General features: G+C 46.1%; 1 protein-coding gene across 2 annotated transcripts in view; it reads right to left on the bottom strand.

Moving 5' to 3' along the window:
• The window catches only part of WNK3 (WNK lysine deficient protein kinase 3), a 101,371-nt gene that overhangs the window by 40,308 nt on the left and 39,777 nt on the right, over positions 1-21,286 (bottom strand). For both annotated transcript variants that reach the window (XM_044305947.1, XM_044305948.1), the window contains exons 3-9: positions 13,523-13,695; positions 9,104-9,324; positions 4,735-4,892; positions 4,313-4,401; positions 2,668-2,887; positions 2,281-2,572; positions 78-274 (exon numbers count right to left, since the gene is read on the bottom strand). In XM_044305947.1, coding sequence (XP_044161882.1) covers positions 78-274; positions 2,281-2,572; positions 2,668-2,887; positions 4,313-4,401; positions 4,735-4,892; positions 9,104-9,324; positions 13,523-13,695 — 1,350 coding nt within the window. The remainder of the gene's footprint in view (positions 1-77; positions 275-2,280; positions 2,573-2,667; positions 2,888-4,312; positions 4,402-4,734; positions 4,893-9,103; positions 9,325-13,522; positions 13,696-21,286) is intronic.

The following is a 21,286-nucleotide window of genomic DNA, read 5'->3' on the forward strand; positions in this document are numbered from 1 at the left end:
GCATATTTCATGGCTACCACAACATCTCTCTTTGCTTGGAGAACACTATTCCTTTTATAGAAGGAGCATGCACTCACCGCTTGCGTCTGCTGATAGTGTCCCATGACATGCTGCGGCGGATAGAACTGCACCATGTGACTAGGCTCCGTGTGAGGCATGCCCGGGACTTGCGGCATGGTTATTGCTTCGTGGGATGTAGCATAGATGGCGCTGTGCTGGCTAGAAGCATCCGACAGCGTGATAGACCCTCCGCCTACATCACACAAGCTATCAGCTAATAGAAGAAAAGAAAAAACATTATTTTCGGTGTATCATGGTTCCTGGGGACTCACAATACAAACAGCCTAGAAACCAAAGTTATGTGGTTGCAGAAGTATTGAATATAACACACATACTAAACCAGCAAGCTTTCGACCAAGGGGGAACCCTGACAAAAAATTTTTTCCTTGGGAAACCCCAAATCTAAGCATCCTGTAATGGAAATATCCCTTTTCGGGACTGTACACATGTTCAACGGTACCACAGTTTTTCATGGAGCCCTGGGATCAGTAAGCCTTACACTCATCTAGGAGGAGTCTAGGTAGGTGGGCAGTCAAACCTTTATAGCAGCTTTTTATTATAGGCAGGAGTAAGAAAATGACAACTTACGGTATTTCACTGGGTGTCACCTGGGTGCAAGTGCTGCAGGGGTGGTGCTTAAGGCTACTTTCACATTAGCATTTTTTTGCGGATCCGTCATGGATCTGCAAAACCCTTCCGTTACAATAATACAACCACATGCATCCATCATGAACGGATCCGGTTGTATTAGGTCTTCTAGCCATGATGGATCAGTCTTGAACACCAATGAAAGTCAATGGGAGACAGATCCGTTTTCTATTGTGCCAGATTGTGTCAGAGAAAACTGATCCGTCCCTATTGACTTACATTGTGTGCCAGGATGGATCCGGTTGGCTCCGCTTCATCAGGCGGACAGCAAAACGCTGCATGTAGCGTTTTGGTGTCAGCCTCCAGAGCGGAATGGTGACTGATCGGAGGCAAACTGATGCATTCTAAGCAGATCCTTTTCCATTCAGAATGCATAAAGGGCAAAACTGATCCGTTCTGGACCGCTTCTGAGAGACCATGACGGATCTCACAAACGGAAAGCCAAAACGCTAGTGTGAAAGTAGCCTTACTCTGCTGCGTGCTCTAATCTGCAGTGACAACTGCAGTGATTTTCTGGCTGATTGCTACAGTTGTCAGAGGGGCCGGTAAGCAGCTCAATGCAGAGATCACAGAGCACTTCACAGTAAGACTGCCTCCTTTGCGCAGCGAATTATAACTTCAATTTCTCACTGCTGCTGGTAACGCAAGTACGACTACCAGCTCTGATCTCTGCCTAGCTCTGTCAGCAGTTTTGCAGGGTGCTTTAAAGAGATGTTAGAACAAACCTCAGACTTCAAAGTCTTTCACATTACACAGCATCCCAAGTAAGCAACAGAATCTTAAAAGCAATTGTGATCAATAACACAGAGAGCCTGCAGCGGTCAGAGTGGTTTGCTTGTGCTGTGGTTAATACACAACCAAAAATACTCACATAGAAGTTAGGTGTGAAACTTTACAATACTTAGAACAGTTTGTGCAAAAAGTAAATAAAAGTAATTTAGCAAATATACCGCATTACTTCTCTTTTACCGATTTGCAACCTGGAGCTGCATTCAGAATTCTACAAGCTTCAGAGATGAAATCTCACAGCAATCTTTGTCGGCGTAGTGTCTTTACAGCGCTTAAAGGGATTATCCTAGAACCCAATTAGGTCATCATGAGATCTGCGGGGATCTGACAATCTGGACCCTAACAGATCAGCTGTTAGAAGAGGTTGGGCACTCAGTGAGCGCTGCAGTCATATGGCCTAGTTGCAGCTCAGCCCCAATGAAGTGAATGCAATGCCACACACAGCCACTATACTATGTGTGTCGGGAGCTCCGGAAAGTGTGGCGGCTCCCTGAATCAGCTGATCAGCAGAGGTGCAGGGACTCAGACCCCCGCCAATCTGATCATTATCTTTTCCAGGATAACCCCTTTAATCTGTTTTTTTGCTTTCCATGCAGTGAAGTCTAGACCAAGTACTGTACAATAATCTGATGCTGGAAGCGCTAACCATTGCACTATACCATTAGAGCTTAGTTAAGCTGGTACTGGTATGTCAGACAACAAGTTTGCAGACTGTGTCCACTAAAAACCAGCAGAACTATGAATGCAGCTCCACTAAAAACTAAGTAATGCAATTTACTGTACCTGTAACAGACGAGCACTGCTGATATTGCTGCTGCTGGAGTTGCTGGCGCACATGCTGATCCACCTCCGTCTCCTCACTCTCATTCACTGCTGCCTGTGATGCACCAGCAGGAACGGGGGTGCTCGTCTGCGTTACCAGCGCCCCAACAGCTTTGCTCTGTGAATCCCGGCGCTCCTCTATGTGATCAGCCAGGATCTTCCTTTCCCTTGTCTTCTTGATTAGGGAAACTCTATCACGTATGGATTTTGAAACGGCCTTGCTGTCACTTTCATGGAAAAACCCAGATTTTACCTTTCCCAAAAAAATTAAATAAAAAAAACTTAAATTAGAACAGCAACTCCAAGAAAAGTTAGTATCATTTAAGAACAGACAGATAAAACCATCACCATTTCATAAGCCACTTCGTCTGGATTGTCTAGGTCCAAGTTAAAGCTGAATTCTAGAGCTTCATTGTCTTTGTGTTTTCCTTTGAGCTTTTTAGGATCTTCTACCCAGAGTCTTAAAGCTAGAGAAGCATTGGTGCCATCATCGTCCTCTGCTAATTCGACCCGTAGCCCAGTATCTTCGGCAAAGAACGCGTGGTTTAAGAGCTCCTTAACAGATAATCTGCAGGTAACGAAGAAACCATGAAGAAAAACATTTTCCACACTTTGGAAGGAGAGTGGCGAATTTATTGGGTGCAAAGACACCCACTTAAAGGGGTTTTTGAAGATTTTAATACTGATGACCTATCCTCTGGATAGGTCATCAGTATCTGATTTGTGAGGGTCCGGCACCTGGGAACCCCGTCGATAAGCTATACGAGCCGTGGCCTTCTCACGGCTTTCTCCTCGGCCAGTGACGACTAGTTCATTGGTCACATGGCTTATGCCCAGCTCAGCCCCATAGAAGTGGATGGGGCTGAGCTGCGATCCAAAGCACAGCTGCTATACAACAAACGGTGCTTCAAAATTCCCAAAATTAAAGGGCTCTGTCTTAGAGAAAGGTGCCCTTTAATTACCTTTCATTCCTACTCCCAGTAGTGTATTATCAAGCATTATCGTGCTACTGGCATAAAGACAGACAATACAATTACTGCTTATCTTTCTTTGCCCATTGCTACTAATGGTTGTTTATTAATGGGCACTGCCGTCATATTTCTGGATGGAGCAATTGCTTCTGATTTATCACTGGGCATTACAATCTGCAATGGGTTCTGTGTTATTAGGCTGAGCTCAGTGATGTAGATATATTAGCGGGATGAATTCTGAGCTGCATATTCATTACGGAGATGAGTTTAGGGCTGCAGGGGTAATATTATACTGACAAATGCATTTTCATGCACAGGAACTGGAGTAACCACTTAAAGGGATCCTCCAGATCGACGGGGGTCAGACACCTCAGTGTAGCTCCAGAGCTAGAAATAAATGCAGCACTGCTGCACGGGAGTGAATAGCTTCTGACTTATGGGCAATTCAGTAATATCAATTCTTCATAAACATACAAAAGTTAAAAGGTAATCTCTTGAGCCACATTTATATTTACAATATACTGGTATTGTTTTCTTTAAAGATCGCAGGGGAAACCTAAAGGGGTTCTCCACGATTTTGATATTAAAGGCCTATCCTCAGGATAGGGTTCATCAATATGAGATTGGCGCGGGGTCCGACTCCAGGGACCCAGCAATCAGCAGTCTGAGAAAGTCGGTGAACATTGTGATTTCCTTACAGCTCATCAAGCACAGCGCCGTACACTGTACAGTGGCAGTGCTTGGTATTGCAGCTCAGGCCCTTTCACTTGAATGGGACTGAGCTGCACCTAGGCCACATGAACGATGAACATGAAGTCATTGGCCTACTAAGAGATCTTAGAATTCGGGCCCCTTCAAACAGCTGATCAGTGTGGGTCCCGGGTGTCAGATCCCTGCTGCTCTGATACTGGTGACCTATCCTGGGAATAGGCCTTCAATATTTCAATATAAAAATCCCGGAGATACCCTTTAAAAGTGGGTCTTAAAATATGTTGACTACTTTCTATGTTGTACTTTCTTACCTTTCGGTCTTATTCTGCTGTATGCAGCTCTCTATAATTTCCTTTACCTCCGGGTCAGACACTTTGTTAAAACTGGCAGGCTTAATACCCTGTGGTGTCAGGAAAGACAATTAGCAGTGCTGAAGTGCTTAACATGACGCATCTCATTATCTCAGGCTATATAGGCTACTAAACACATACAGGTCCTGATACAAATAAGGATGAAGTTCTGGGAATGGCGGCTCATGTGGACAGCTATAACCAGGCTACAATAAGATTGGAAGAGGAATACGGCAGCTTGGAAAGCAATACAGGATAGGTTACAGCTATAAGAAGCACATTTCATGTTACAGTACACCACAGCCAAAAGAGGAAGGAAGAAAAGCACGGGGTCTGACGGCTATTCCGGCACAAGGCACAACCATGTTAAAATGCAGACGTACACTGGTTACTTTGCGGTAGATCTGAGCTGCGTTCTGGCATTCAGAGTACGGATATTCTGAGGTAGCCATTTCCAGCATGCACATGCCAAATGCATAGACATCCACAGATTCGTCGTAATGCTCCTCATACATTTCTGGGGCCATGAATTCTGGGGTTCCTAAGGAGAAATGATCAAAGATGCCATCACCTCCGAGGCCATTTAGGAAAAAAAAAGAAAATCTTGCGGCAGCAATAATACATCTCATGCAGAAAAAAAAAAGGGGAAAATATGAGTTTGACCATTCACGCTGCAGTGGAAATAGGTGAATAAAAATCCTGAAAAAAAAGATTAGCAAAATCCAAGTCTGCAGAATATTTTCCTTTAAAGACACTCCTAACAGAGGGATCTGAGAAAAATGGCGGCACCGGCAAATGTTGAGAAAATGGGTGCACGCTCCTAAGGGAATAGGCCTCTTACCCCAATGAATAGTCCAGAAAATGAACGGCACTCCGGTAAGTTAAGAACAAATGACTCCATTAATCACCCGTGTGGTGCAACGTTTCGGCTCTAGTATTGAGACGAAACGTTGCACCGCACGGGTGATTAAAGGAGTAATTTGTTCTTAACTTACCGGAGTGGCGTTCATTTTCTGGACTATATACATAATGCATATATATCTCTCATCACCCTGTGCCCCCCTCCCCTCTCACCTTCATGGTCTTTGATATCAATGCTAGGGGGCCAAATTATAAAGGCAGTGTGACAAACCCCGACAGGAACAAAGTGATAAAAATCCTGTTTTGTCATGGTAACGGTATATTCACATCTGCGTTGGAGCCTCCGCTTGGGGTCTGTCACATATTCTACTAAGGCAGAGTTCTCACTTCAGTTATTTGATCAGTTATTGTAAGCCAAAACCAGGTGTGGGTCAAAAACTCGGCGATATATTTCCATTACACCTCATCTCTCAGTAGGTTTTACTACTAGTTTTTGCTCACAATAACTGATCAAATTACTGAAGTGTAAACTCAGCCTAAAAAGTGCGGACAAAAAACAAAACACCACATGCAGGACCTTTTTTGTCTGCCCAAAAAGTGGGGACCTGAACAGAAACCAAACAGACCCCAATATAGTCAATTGGGTCTGTTTGGTCCTGATCATCTCCGTTAGGCTACTTTCACACCTGCGTTAGGTGCGGATCCGTCTGGTATCTGCACAGACGGATCCGCACCTATAATGCAAACGATGGTATCCGTTCAGAACGGATCAGTCTGCATTATATTTAAGAAAAAAGTCTAAGTCTAATTGTTAGTCAGACGGATGCGTCCAGACTTTACATTGAAAGTCAACGGGGGACGGATCAGTTTGCAATTGAACCATATTGTGTCAGCGTCAAACGGATCCGTCCCCATTGACTTACATTGTGTGTCAGGACGGATCCGTTTGGCTCCGCACGGCCAGGCGGATACCAAAACGCTGCAAGCAGCGTTTTGGTGTCCGCCTCCAGAGCGGAATGGAGGCGGAACGGAGCCATACTGATGCATTCTGAATGGATCCGCATCTATTCAGAATGCATTGGGGCTGAACTGAACCGTTTGGGGCCGCTTGTGAGAGACTTCAAACGGATCTCACAGGCGGACACCGAAACGCTAGTGTGAAAGTAGCCTTATGTGCCAGATCTGCCACTTCCAAATACAGACTTTACCAACAGGTTTGGTAAGACGAACATATAAATAAACTTCAGCAACGTAACAATCCAGATACTAAACGGGGTAATTTGATACCAAACCCAAATCAATGAAGGAAATAGGGACTTCAATTCTGTAAGGCTACGTTCAGATGGAGGATTTTGGGCATAGGTTTCAGTGCCGAAATCCAGGCCAAATGTGCGCTGAAACTGCATCCCACTGTTTTCAATGGGAGGCTGTGCTGCAGTTCATGTGGCCCCCAGCGTTTTTGCAGCCAAAGTACAGGAAAGTACAGGTCCATCCCTGACACGAAACCCTGACTAAGATACATTCAATGGAATTAAACCTAGAGCGGGTGGGGGTCAGCATGAAAACCCACAGCAGAAACTGACAAAATCCTCCGTCTGAACATATCCTTATTCCACCATAGTGGAAGATTTCTTCCCATTTAAGGAAACCCGTCAAGGCACGTTTTCCCTCTAAACCAGTCCAGCACTAGTGTTATATCTAAAGGTAAAAGGTTTTTAAGATGCCCCAGTCTAACCTGCCCCTTGCAGCATAAGGCATAAAATAAGTTACAAATCAGTACGTCTTAAGTTAATTATTATCTGTGAAGAGTCATGTGGTCTCTCCTAACGAGCCATGCAGTCTTTGCTTGATTGACGCCCCACAGGTTGGGATGTGCGCATGAGCACTGCGGATGTAACTGACATCAGTACACATTTTTTGACCGCGCATAAACTGGAAGCCAATGAAACAGATTTTGTAATTCTGTAATCCAGCCTGTGGGACGTCAATCAAGCCAAGACTGCATGACTCCTCAGGACTGCGACAACCGTGCTTCGATGCTTTCTGGGTCCTTGCTGTCTCTCGACATACAGGATACGAGAACGAAGTCAGTCATTTCCAGTGTGTCCAGAGGGACCACAGAGAAGAGACTAAGGGTACGTGCACACGTTCAGGACTCAAGTGTGGAGAATCCGCACCGAAATCCAGAAGGCGATCGCAGGCAAATCTGTGCGGTCAATCCGCATCAATTGGTGCGGATTTGGTGCAGATTTTCCGCGTGCGGATTTTACTAAGTGAATGAAGAAAATCCGGTCAGAAAAAAATAAAATAAATTGACATACTGCGGATTTCGAAATCCGCACCGCAGGTCAAAATCCACGTGGATAAAAAAAAATAAAAATCAGCGTCGTGTGCACTGAGGATTTCAAATTCTCATAGAATACAATGCACATGACCTACGGTGCAGATTTTTCACACGCAAATCCATACGCAATCTTGATTGTGTGCTAAGGATTGGTAGAGTGAGTTTCACTTCTTTTCAGACTTTTTTTTTCTAATAATAATAAAATGTTACTGGGTGGAAAACCCCTTGAAAGGGATTCTGCAGTTTGTTTAAACTGATGATCTATCCTCTGGATAGATCATCAGCATCTGATCAGCGGGCGTCCGACACCAGGGACCCCCGCCGATCAGTTGTTTGAGAAGGCAGCGGCGCCCAGGCCCTTGATACTAGTCATGATGTCACTGGGCCAGCGGTAAACAGTGAGAAGGCCGCGGCGCTGCTGGAGCGCCGCTGCCTTCTCAAATAGCTGATCGGCGGGGGTCCTGGGTGTCGGACCCCCGCCGATCAGATGCCGATAATCTATCCAGAGAATGGATCATCAGTTTAAACAAACTGCAGAACCCCTTTAATAGCCCATGAACACTCACGTGAGCGGTCCCAGACAAGCTTTTTAATATACAGCGTATGGTACTTTAGAGCTTCTAGAAATACTTTTTTTTTTTTTTTGTTTAGACAAGGACATCTTTAGAAACCTTTTAACATTTGGTATAAGGCTATGGTGGTGGTTTAGAGGCAGAAAATAGTGTGAAAGATGGTGACAGGTCCCTTTTAAAAGGTACAATCCTGGTGACCCCGATGTTATTCCTAGAGCAGGGCCTGAGGGACTGGAGCATGACACAGCGATTCAACAAAGAAAACATCCTTGAGTCATGATCTGGCTCCTCAGGACATGAACTAGTTAGGCTACTTTCACACTTGCGTTCAGGGTTCCGCTTGCGAGTTCCGTTTGAAGGCTCTCACAAGCGGCCCCGAACGGATCCATACAGCCCCAATGCATTCTAAGTGGATAAGGATCCGTTCAGAATGCATCAGTTTGGCTCCGTTCCGCCTCAGGAGGGGACACCCAAACGGATCCGTCCAGACTTACAATGTAAATCAATGGGGACGGATCCGTTTGACGTTGACACAATATGGTGCAATGTCAAACGGATCCGTCCCCCATTGACTTTCAATGCAAAGTCAGGACGGTTCCGTCTGACTAACAATTTGACTTAGATTTTTTTCAGAAATATAAGGCAGACGGATCCGTTCTGAACGGATACCATCGTTTGCATTATAGGTGCGGATCCGTCTGTGCAGATACCAGACAGATCCGCACCGAACGCATGTGTGAAAGTAGCCTTATCTCACAGGTTATCAGTTTTGAATCCTTCGCTAAAAAGAAGAGATTCAGAACTGAAAAGGACTTGAGGGGAAGATGTCATACCTTGACAAGATTCGATGACATCCCACACAGCAGACCTAGGGGGGAAATGGTAAGGGAGCACTAGGAGGGATGGCTTGCACCAATAGAAAATTGTGGATTAATCCCATCCATAAGGGTCTTACTGTATGTGACATCAGCTCACCAATCACACTCTTTGCAAAGGACGTCCGCATCAATGTGGCCAGACCAAGGTCTCCGATCTTCACAGAACCAGTGGGCCCCGTGATGAAGATGTTGTCACATTTCAGGTCGCGGTGGATTATAGGGGGAGTCCGGGTGTGGAGGAATTGCAGCCCTTTCAAGATTTGCCTACACCAGCTTCTTAATACTTTGGGCTTCATTACTTTGAATCGTTTCAAGTATCTGAAAGGTGAAAACAAAATATAGTTTTTTTGCACAATACGAAAATATTCATTACGTGTAACATCTCTGTCCAGAACTCTGGTCATACATAATTCAGCAACCTGCTCTACATACGAACCAAACACTACAAAAGAGGAGACACAAGAGAACATCGATTCTAAGGCTCGATTCACATGACAGTGACGGACGGCACACGGACCCGTTCACATCAATGATTCAATTTCCACTTCAGTTTTACAGCACGGACTGAGGAACTCGAAGCGTTCACTACTCTTGTCCGTTTACCTCCAAGACTCAGTCGTGTGTATAGAGTACGGCTGCAGAGAAGACACTGACGCAAATGGAAACCGTACGGACGTCCATACGGAGCGAAATATGTCTGGATTTTAAAGACAAGAATCAGAGCGGTCATCTGAATCAGGCCTAACGCAAAGGAACAGCTACAGGCCCTCTGTAAAGGGAAACTCCACACTAGATGACGCCCCAACAAAATATTAGATATTGAGTTATCGGCAACTTTTGAAGTACATTCTTATAAAGGGAATCTAAGCCTCGTCGGTGGCTGGTGTCATGAGAAAGCGGAGCAGTGTTCTCCAACCCGCGGCTCGACAACTCCAACATGGCCTGACGCTCTGAAGACATCAGGACATTCTGGTGATTGTGGTTTTTTTAATGCCAAAGGTTGGGGAACAGCAAGGGAGTCCTGAACCAATACAGAGACTACAGGGCTCTTCCAGACAGCTGAAGGTAGCAGAAGAAAGCAATTCCGTGCAGGCCCCATCTACTTAAGGGGGTTCTCTGGGAAGTAAGAAAAAATGAAAATACTTAAATATTAGTTTATTATAATTAGATTCTCAAATATCTTTCATTTTTTATAATAGCTCGTTTTGTCTGGGGAGCAATCATCAGGAGAAACAAAATGGCTGCTGTCCCATTAGTTCACACAAAATCTGTCCTAATTACACAGGAAGTTACTTCACAACACTGAGGTAAAGAGCTGCCTCATCCTCCTCTCCTCTCTACTTGTCAGGGATTATGATCCTGAATAAAGATAAGAACTTTAGCTGAATCTCTGGGGAATTTAGTTCATGAAGAGACATGAAGTACAGAGAGGACGGACAGGACAGGCTGCGGTAATGGAGAATGCATACAAGTGCTGCTGATTACCCACAACTCCCCTCCTCTCATGTTTCCTCATCATCCCCATTCCCAGAGATTCACCTGCATTCAGGATCATAATTCCTGACAAGCAGAGCAGAGAGGAGGATGAGGCAGCACTATGGCTGATTGTGGTGAAGTAACTTGTCCTCCTGTGTGATTAGGACAGGTTTTGTGTGTGCTGATAGGACGGCGGCCATTTTATTTCTCCCAATGATTGCTCCCTAGGCAAAACAAACCATTCTAAGTAATGGAAAGTATTTGTGAATATATTTATTATAATATTTAAGTTTTTTAATTTTATTTTTAAATTCCTAGAGAACCCCTTTAATGCTTGTCATCTTTTTGACATATAGGCCAGGAAAACCTATACCGCCAATGAAAGGCTGCGACGTATTCCTTTTTGGCCCAGACCGTGGGATTATTTTCTGTTGTAAGGCTACTTTCGCACTTGCGTTGTTGTTTTGGTATTGAGATCCAGCAGAGGCATTCTGAATGGAAAAATATCCTTTAAGGATGCATCAGGATGTCTGTTTTGTGACTGGACACAAAGGCGTTGCAAGCTGCAGTTTTGGGTCCGGTCATAAAAACAATGTAAGTCAATGGTGACAGATCCATTTTTTTAAGAACCTAAAAAAACTGATCCGTCACCCATTAACTTTCAATGTATTTAGGATACGTTTTGATTTCACACAACCGTATCCTAACGAAACGGATGCATCCTCATGAGCAAAATTAAAATGGATCCGTTTAAATCCGATAATGAGATCCTCTGCCGGATTTCAATACCGGAATTAACAAGGCAAGTGTGAAGAACACTCTAAGGAGCCCTTAGGATGCACATGGCATATACGCCGAGAGCTTTTCCCAGAGTATACGCCCTGCGGGGAGCTATAAATTATGAGAAAAAAAAGCCCTAAAAACCAACATAAGACAGAAATGCTTGTATTGTTATTTCCTCGTGTAATATGGAAGTAGTCTCCAATCTAGTGATCCTATTTAAAGCAAACTAAAGACTGTGATTTATCAGTGGAAGCATCAAAAATACAGTGGGCCCTGGAGGGGGCAGGACGTCCGTGCTGTGTGGATATAGGCAGGAGTTCTGCAGATGGAGGCCTGTCCTCTCACAGCACCAGATACCAGGTACATTCCACTGGAAATTCCTTTCCTCCAATTATACCTTTCCTACCCCCACCCCTATTCGTTTAATGACAGATTTTGTCCTAAGCTGGTATTCTAAAGAGAATATTTGAAATAGCTTTCCTCACTCAGAGTCTCAGCCTGCCCGTAGTTTGCATATAAGCAATCGGAGCAAATAAAGAACAAGGAAAGTGAATTAACTTTTAAGGGGGGTGTACATCAAGATGACATCACCTGCCTATATGTCCTATTAAGGAAAATGAATTCATAGAGCGGGATCAGCGGGATCAGCGGGATCCCCGGGCCGCCCCCCCCCCCCCCCCAACCCTATGAACCAGACAGCAGCTCCCGTTCTAGTGGACCGCAGTTGTCTTCAATTACAAGGGCAAACATTCATCTGAATGGCATCCATGTAGAAGTCCGTTTGTCATAGAGAAGCTGCTTTTGCAAGGCCTGATATATATGTACACACTATAAATCATAGGCACCAATATAGATAATAACCTATGTGGCTATTTGATCTACTAGTGCCAATCGGTGGTGATGTGCTATAGATTAATCCCTCCATAAAGTCACTCCACATCCTGGCATCAGAAGTGGTATTATAACAGAAGTGCCCATCGTATTACCAGCTAAATGTCAGCAAAAACAGCCACATACCTGGGTATATAAATGGTCAATGCCGGCAGAACAAAACAGCTAAGGTAAGTCGTATGTCCGTATAATGCTAAAGACACTTTTATACAGGCCGAGCATCAGCCAAGGAGGAACGCTTGTTAGAGATTATCTGGCGGTGTAAAGGTGCCGCCGAATACCCAATGAATGTTCATGATTGGTGCGGTCATCCAAATCATCATTTGCCGGCAGGCAGCAGATCATGCCGTCTAAACATCCTCTGCTGCCGGCAAATGATTCTGTATGAGGAAGAGCGATGGTATTAGCGATCACTGCTCCGCATACTGTGGAGGAGATCGCCGCATGTAAATGCAATAGTTTCCTTCCTGACGAGCAGGTGATTACTGGGAAGGATGGCTTCCTTCCCAACAACTGTCTACTAAATTGTGCAGAGCAAAAGGGCCTTAAAAAAAAACTATTTTCAGGGGGCACCAATTTTAAACAAGGAGGAGCAGGTTAGCCACCTGCATCTGAACCTTAGAGAAATGATTGTAAGGTATTGTCACCAAGCCTCTACTCTATGTGATGGCTAACCTCCGGCACTCCAGCTGTGGTGAAACTACGACTCCCAGCAAGCTCCATTCATTGCTATGGGGTTCTGAGAACAGGCAAGCAAGTGTACATATTTGGAGTTGTAGTTTTACTATAGCTGGAGTGGCGGAGGTTAGCCATCACATGAGTAGAGGCTTGGTGACAATACCTCACAATCATGTCTCTAAGGTTCAGATGTAGGTGGCTAACCTGCGTCTCCTTGGTGCCCCCTGAAAATTTGGTAAACCGGAGATCGATTCCTGCACTATTTCATGGTTCCCCTGGCCCCCAGTGCAGGATCTGTGAAAAGGGGGGGGGTGCCTAACATGTGCCATTTATAATATGGTGTCTTGTTATGCGAGAAGGGTCTTTGGGACCAGTCGGGCACCAGGGGCCTGGAAGCAACTGTTATCTCTTCACCCCATATCACATGCATAGAGGTGTTCAAGTATTAGTAGTGTCCCAATACTCATGTGGCAGACCAGATAACGAAATGTAAACCCTTGAAGCAGACAATCAGAATAACCACCATAACGGATCCTAGGCAGATTAGCCATGCAAGAGCCTTGGAAAGCTTCATGACTCCCCTGTAGTTGGCGTTCCTCCAGCTCGTACATGAAATAAGGAGCTGCCCTTCAAATGTCAGATTCTATACATCATCATCGTGAAATTATCTGTGAATAGAGCTACTTACGTTTTTAAAGTGCCAGACGTCATCAGCTCCGTCACTAAGACTATGCATTTCCTTCCCTTCAGTGAGGATTCCCAGGAATCATAAAAACGCACAATGTTCGGATGCTGGAGCCCCTTTAACATCTCGGCTTCTTCTTTGAATCGCTGCTGCTCTGCTTTGGTTAGTTTCCGGTCCTGGAAGACAAAAAATAAAAATCTCTGATGTAAAAGGAGGAAACCTATGACCCGACGGCAATAAATCCACAAAGTTAGTGTTAGGGTAAAAAAACAAAAACGGATTTACAGCCCGTTGTATGGATCCTGTAATATTAGATGCGTCATTTTAGCTGCAGATTTGCTGCGTCAGTACAAGTCCAAGCATGCCATGGTAGCCACAGGCTGGATAAGGAATACGCTCATGGGATAACAGCCGGGTGATATCTGATTGAGTCCTACTTGTATCATCAAGATGAACAATATTCTTGTCACAGTTGTCATGATAGATCCGTATCTATCAGATGAATCTTTACTATAGGATTTGAACTGAGAAGTGGTGCGAGGCTTAAAAATCCATGTAAAAAAATAAATAAAAATAATAATCTGCAAATGTGTTGCAGCATGAATATTGACTGCATGAGTAGGCCCAATCCGCTCATTTTTCTTTCACATGCTAGGCTTCATGGATGTGTATAGAGTCTGTGTAAGTCACGTGACTACTGCAGCCAATGACAACCCCCCCCCCCCCCCATTAGTCATGTGATGCATGGGGGACAAGCCACCGATCTGGACAGCCATTGTCTGCAGCTGCCACGTGACCTAAATCAGATGTCGACGCAGTTAGACCCGAGATCTGCAGCGAGGAGGTATCGAAGAAGCACACAGTGGTGGGCATCTGGTAAGAGGGACTCCTTCCACAAGTCTGGCCATGCTGGGGTTAAACCCAAAAGACCCTGGGGGTGAACAACCCTTAAAGTAGGCTTCCTGGTTTAACAATCGTCTGACAGGTCAAAGGGCAGGGATGGGTAAATGCAGTGGGTTTCTGAAGCCTTTAAGACCAGTGCAAGGGTCACTTACTGTTACCCAAACACGTTCGAAACCAAAAGTAAATTCCTGAGTCCTGTTTCAGGTCCAACCCTCGCCAGCATGTAAGCAGGTGGTGATCTGGGAACCCACCAACCTAGAATGAACAGGGGCCCCCATGTAAGCGATGGTGATCTCTGTACAGTGATGTGGAATGTGGCGGTGCCACGTAACTAATAACAGGATGGTAAAGAATGGAAACACAAAGTAGATCAGAAAGTAGCAGATTGTTTGATTGTACAATGATTCAGGCCAGGTTCACACGAGCAGCACAGCATTGCGGGAATGGGACTGACAAAAACCGCTGCCGCATCGCTCTACCGCTACTGTGAAAGTAGCCTAAGCTGCCAAGTACATAAAGCTAGAAACGCAAGAAGGTAAATGGATGCTACCATCCTAAAACTTTTTAGCGCATATTAACAGCCTATATATGTGAATATTTTCTGTAAAATATATATTTTTTTTTTAGTTGGATGGTTTTCTGGGAAAAAAAATGTCAAGTCCCTCCATGTATGCTACTTCTCTTGGCTCCGTAAAGGGGTTGTCAGGCCATATAGATTGATGACCTATCCTCAAGATCTGATCAGCGGGGGTCCGACACCTGGCCCCCTCTGCTGGTAAGATGTGTGAAGTGGAGGCCGCGCTCCATCTGGCCGCAGCTTCCGGTTTATTACACTGCACGTTGTCTCAGAAGGGCCGTGTAAGTATAAGTACTTGGATGGAGAGAGTAATTACTCTACGCCACCGCTCCACAGGAGACGTAGTGTAATACCCAGGGAGACCCTCCTCGTCTCACAGCCGATCAGAAGATAGGTCATCAATGAACATGGGTGGACAACCCCTTTAACGTCTTTCTTTGTTTAGACTTTTAGTCCTCGCTGCACTTTCACCATCAGACCATTCGCTCCGACCAGAGATGCAACGGGGATGAATGACTCAATTCCAGCATCAGATATTAGACTGAGAAGTGCAATGCTCTTCTGTAAGAGACACACCTAGGCCTATAAAGAGAAAATACAGCGCCATACTGTCATCCAAATTCTACGCTCTACTATTTTACTGGCAGACAGCGTCTTCAATTCACAGCTCCCTTCTGTGAGCATCTTAATGAAGGCCTAAAGAGGAAATACAGCTGCCATACTGTCATCCAAATTCTACAGTCTACTATTATACTGGGAAACAGAGGTCGCAGTAACGCCTGTACAAGCGTCATAGATGCCTGTTCAGGCCATTTTACCCCCTGAAAAAAGTCTAAGGCGTACCAACACACCTTAAACTTTTCCCCCACATTCATCAGCGCTGTGAACGGCGCGGGCAGCGATGCTGCCCGTGTCTGAAATAACCAATAGCAAAGCTCCTTACAGCAAGGAGCTTTGTTATTGGTTGGTATAGGCGCGTGCCAAAGCTATACAGGTCCTGCAGCAGGGGAAGCCGGCGGGAGCTGGAAGAAGGAGGGGCTGACAGGGCCGCTGGAAAGGTAAGGAGCCGCTTATTCATGTGACGGGTCCCCAGTCTGAGAGAAGAGCTGCCCCCAGGCATGTGTTCCCTCTGGCCACCGGGTGGAGCGGGCTGGGTGGTGGGAGAGTTGTTGTTCGGTCCACCTTTCCATCACCCCATAACTAGCACCCCCGTCCGGCTGCAGGATAATGAGGAGCGTAGTCTCTACTAGGGTTGTTGCGGGTATCGAAATATCCATACCCAATCGATACTTTTGTCCCTGTATCAAGACGATACCAGGATTTAACATTTATCGATACTACTCAGCAGCCTAGCATCAGAGAACATCAAGCGCGCTGCTGTCAGCACGCACAGTGCTCTCTTCAGCAGTACAGGGGAGAAAAGTCTTCCCTCCCCCCCGTGCCGCTGCTGCTGCTAATAAGAAGAGAAAGGGGCGGGAGCACTGTGCCACCAATGAAAGTTAACGTTTAATACAAATACAGGTGTCGGCAGCAGAATCAAATAGTCGCGATCAACGGCAGTTAACCCCTCAGGTGTCACCCCGCTCCCGTCACCCCACTAGTGACCCTGCTCCCCCCTCCTCCCGTCACCCCACTAGTGACCCTGCTCCCCCCTCCTCCCGCCACCCCACTAGTGACCCTGCTCCCCCCTCCTCCCGTCACCCCACTAGTGACCCTGCTCCCCCCTCCTCCCGTCACCTCACTAGTGACCCTGCTCCCCCCTCCTCCCGTCACCCCACTAGTGACCCTGCTCCCCCCTCCTCCCGTCACCCCACTAGTGACCCTGCTCCCCCCGTCACCCCACTAGTGACCCTGCTCCCCCCTCCTCCCATCACCCCACTAGTGACCCTGCTCCCCCCGTCACCCCACTAGTGACTCTGCTCCCCCCCTCCCCCCACTAGTGACTCTGCTCCCCCCACCTCCTGTCACCCCACTAGTGACTCTGCTCCCCCCTCCTCCCGTCACCCCACTAGTGACTCTGCTCCCCCCACCTCCTGTCACCCCACTAGTGACCCTGCTCCCCCCTCCTCCCGTCACCCCACTAGTGACTCTGCTCCCCCCACCTCCTGTCACCCCACTAGTGACCCTGCTCCCCCCTCCTCCCGTCACCCCACAGGGAAGAAGCTGAACAGACTCCACCGGCAATGATGGGATCCGTTCAGTTTCAGTTCGGGATCTGTCTTTTTACCGGACAAAAAAAGTGCTGCATATAAGGCTTTTTTGGTCTGGTCCTTTGACAGAATCTGCAACAGGAGCTCCAAACGCAGCCTCCAACGCAGATTTGAAGTAGTGTAGGCCTACGTATTATGTATTTGAATTACCACAACTTTCGTACTCCTTCTCGGGTAAAAGCACTCCTCAAAAATGGTCAGAGGAGTATTTTTACTCTTCTGCAAACAAAAAGTCATGCGACCTCTGCTGAGAAATTGCATCTTCCGTTCACAGCTCTCTTCCGTGGGCATCTTTATCTATGTCTATCAAGAGAAAGTACAGCTGCCATACTGTCATTCTTATTCTACAATCTACTATTATACTGGCAGATAGCACCTGTCTTTCACAGCAGCCGCAAACTGACAATGGGTTTCCTATCTATATAGGAAGTTTTAATCTCTTTTTTCCCAAGGACGACAATATTTTGCATTTGGCAAAGTACAGCCGAAGTGTCCTTTTAATCAGGAGAACAACTTGCGTGTTTCACAGACCGACATAACATTTTAACTAAACAGACTCTGGCCCAGCCAAAACTAAAATCTCTTTTCATAGTAACATAGTTTAGGACGAAAAAAAGACATCTGTCCATCTAGTTCGGCCTGTTCTCCTGCAAGTTGATCCAGAGGAAGGCAAAAAACCTCTGAGGTACAAGCCAATTTTCTCCACTTAAAGGGAACCTGTCTCCGGGATTTTGTGTATAGAGCTGAGGACATGGGTTGCTAGATGGCCACTAGCACATCCACAATACCCAATCCCCATAGCTCTGAGTGCTTTTGTTGTGTGTAAAAAAAAAAAAAAAAAAAAAAAAAAAAAAAAAAAAAAAAGATTTGATACATATGCAAATTAACATAAAAAAAAGAGTCATATCTTACTTGTGTGACCAGAGAAGAGTCATATTTTCAGGCTGACTCATCTCAGGTTAATTTGCATATGTATCAAACCGTTTTTTTTTTACACAAAAGCACACAGAGCTATGGGGACTGGGTATTGCGGATGTGCTAGCGGCCATCTAGCAACCTATGTCCTCAGCTCTATACCCAAAATCCCGGTGACAGGTTCCCTTAAAGGGGAAAACAAATTCCTTCCCGACTCCAATCAGAATAACTCCCTGGATCCCCGACGCCTCTCTAGTAGCTATAGCCTGTAATATTATTACACTCCAGAAATACATCCAGGCCCCTGCCGGTATATGTAGGGAGGCTTATGCCACGATTGGTGAATCTGCTATTAAATACCATCAACAGTTCCCTGTGTTACCAGCAGGGGGAGAATCTGCTTCACCCCTTGACCAGCCTGGGTCCCGCTGATGCTCGTGGCGGCGAGGGTCTGAAAAACAGGGGCCAGTCAGCTCTAGCCCACTTTAAAGGACGCTGCCTGGTACCGGAGTATGGCAGGACAGAGGTATAAGCTACCAGTTGTGAAAGCCTACAGGGATCATCTTTCTCAACAGGTAAACCTCACCCAAAACAGGGGATTTTATTTATTTTTTCTTTGCTTTTTTTATGCAACCAGAAGGCCAGGATTCGGTATGGAAGTGGAGTTTGCAGGACCTCATCATCCTCAGGAACACAAAGAGCGTTACAGCTCCACAATGTATTTTGTGGGATCTAGTCTCATTCATCCCAAATCCTTGGCTGAGGCGCTCATGTGGCAGGGGATAATCCACAGGCGCTCGCTTTCGTTTTCTCCATCTTTGCACTCAACCCAGATCCTGGAGACGTCCCTCACATTCCAAGTCACTTACTAAACCGATGCCCTGACCCACACAGTCTTCCTCGTGGCGGTACATTTCCCACTATTGTCACATATTTGGCCATTACATCACAGCTGAAGAATGCCTCCCCTCTACCCCGTCCACCCTCCCGTCCCTCTGTTTAGCATATCCTTCTGGTGCGATCCTATTACTTTGATGATCCTGGAAATCTGCAGGAAGCCCCAGTGATACTATAGCACGAGCCGCCTGAAGCCACTGCTAATACAATGGAGACAATACAAAGTGCGGCTCTACTGGGAGGCGCTGCAGACAGAGGCCCCGAGGCCCAGCATACACTATAGGAAGGTGTAGGATAGTCCAGGATGAACCTTGCCCTCAGTCCTGAGAGCAAAGGGAGCGGCTGTAGATGGATTTTCTTAAGACTGACAACATGTGGCGTTCTATTCTAAAGCTCCATTCACATTCGGCCTCATGCACACGACCGTTTTTTTTTTTTTAAGGTCCGCAAAAACGGGGTCCGTAGGTCCGTGACTGTTTTTTCGTCCGTGGGTCTTCCTTATTTTTTGGAGGATCCACGGACATGAAAAATGAAAAAAAAATCTAAGTCAAGTTTGCCATTGAAATGATAGGAAAAAACGGACACTGATCACGGACACGGATGCCAATCTTGTGTGCATCCGTGATTTTTCACGGACCCATTGACTTGATTAGGTCCGTGAACCGTTGGCCGTGAAAAAAATAGGACAGGTCATATTTTTTTCACGGCCAGGAAACACAGATCACGGATGCGGCTGCCAAACGGTGCATTTTCAGATTTTTCCACGGACCCATTGAAAGTCAATGGGTCCGCGAAAAAAACCGGCACAACGGCCACGGATGCACACAACGGTCGTGTGCATGAGGCCTTCCACGTATGTATAAGGAAAGAAGCATCGGGTGACTCTCACAAAAGGTTTCTCTGGGGTAAAAAGGTCTTTAAAACATACAGGTTAGGCTACTTTCACACTAGCGTTCGGGCGGATCCGTTCTGAACGGATCCGCCCATAATAATGCAGACGGAGGCTCCGTTCAGAACGGATCCGTCTGCATTATATTAGCTAAAAAAAGCTAAGTGTGAAAATAGCCTGGGACGGATCCGTCCAGACTTTCAATGTAAAGTCAATGGGGGACGGATCCGCTTGAAGATTGAGCCACATTGTGGCATCTTCAAACGGATCCGTCCCCATTGACTTACATTGAAAGTCTGGACGGATCCGCACGGATCCGCACGCCTCCGAACGGCCAGGCGGACACCCGAACGCTGCAAGCAGCGTTCAGCTGTCCGCCTGTCCGTGCGGAGGCGAGCGGAGCGGAGGCTGAACGCCACCAGACTGATGCAGTCTGAGCGGATCCGCCTCCATTCAGACTGCATCAGGGCTGGACGGCTGCGTTCGGGTCCGCTCGTGAGCTCCTTCAAACGGAGCTCACGAACGGAAACCCGAACGCTAGTGTGAAAGCAGCCTTACTTTGCAATTTTTTTATATTATAAAAAAACAAACAAAAAAAAAAAACGTATTTGCGCCCCTTTTTCTGTTGCATACGAAATGGACCAAATGGCAAGTGAATGGAGCCATTTAAAGACACATGGATGTGCTTCAACTGATTAAAGCGCCGTCTTTCCCTGTACTGATCCAAGGCTCTGTTCCGGAGTTATGAAGCTTTTTCTTAATATGCAAATTTGACTTTGGTGCAATGAGGGCGCCACCATGGCTCTTGTTGCACCCAAGCTCCAATGCTTTCTGTGGCCAGCCTCTCCCTCGCTGCTTTGCCATTGCCTGACCCTGTCAATCAAAGCGGCAATGGAGGGGCTGGCCACAGAAAGGAATGCGTACAACTACAAATAATTACCAACCAGTTTACCCACACGCCCTTTATCTTTTGGGCCCCCCCGGTCACTAGCACAGGGAGATATTCGTTAAACAGCATTTATTATTAGGTAGTTATTTATTGGAGTAAAGGTTTTTGAACATAAGTGCTGACCGCCCAGTTCTCGCCCCGATTTTTATATGCCTGCCATTGCTATTTTGGGTGTAAATCTATAAAAATTATTAATAAAGTACTGGTTGTTATAATTTCTGCTTTCCTGTGCTATTTTTCCCTTTTTTGGTGGTTATTTTAGTGGTGGTGATTATATGGAACCAGTTAAATTTTTTGTTTCGCTGTAGGTAAACTACAGTCTGACATTGGCAGCACTGACGGGACAGTGCAGGACACACCCAGGTATTCGTAAACTGCTAGGAGGGATAGCTGAGGGACAGCACAACATGCGGCTCTAGAACGGTCA

The sequence above is a fragment of the Bufo gargarizans genome, chromosome 9, assembly GCF_014858855.1.
Source record: "Bufo gargarizans isolate SCDJY-AF-19 chromosome 9, ASM1485885v1, whole genome shotgun sequence".
Classification (NCBI taxonomy): Eukaryota; Metazoa; Chordata; class Amphibia; order Anura; family Bufonidae; genus Bufo; species Bufo gargarizans.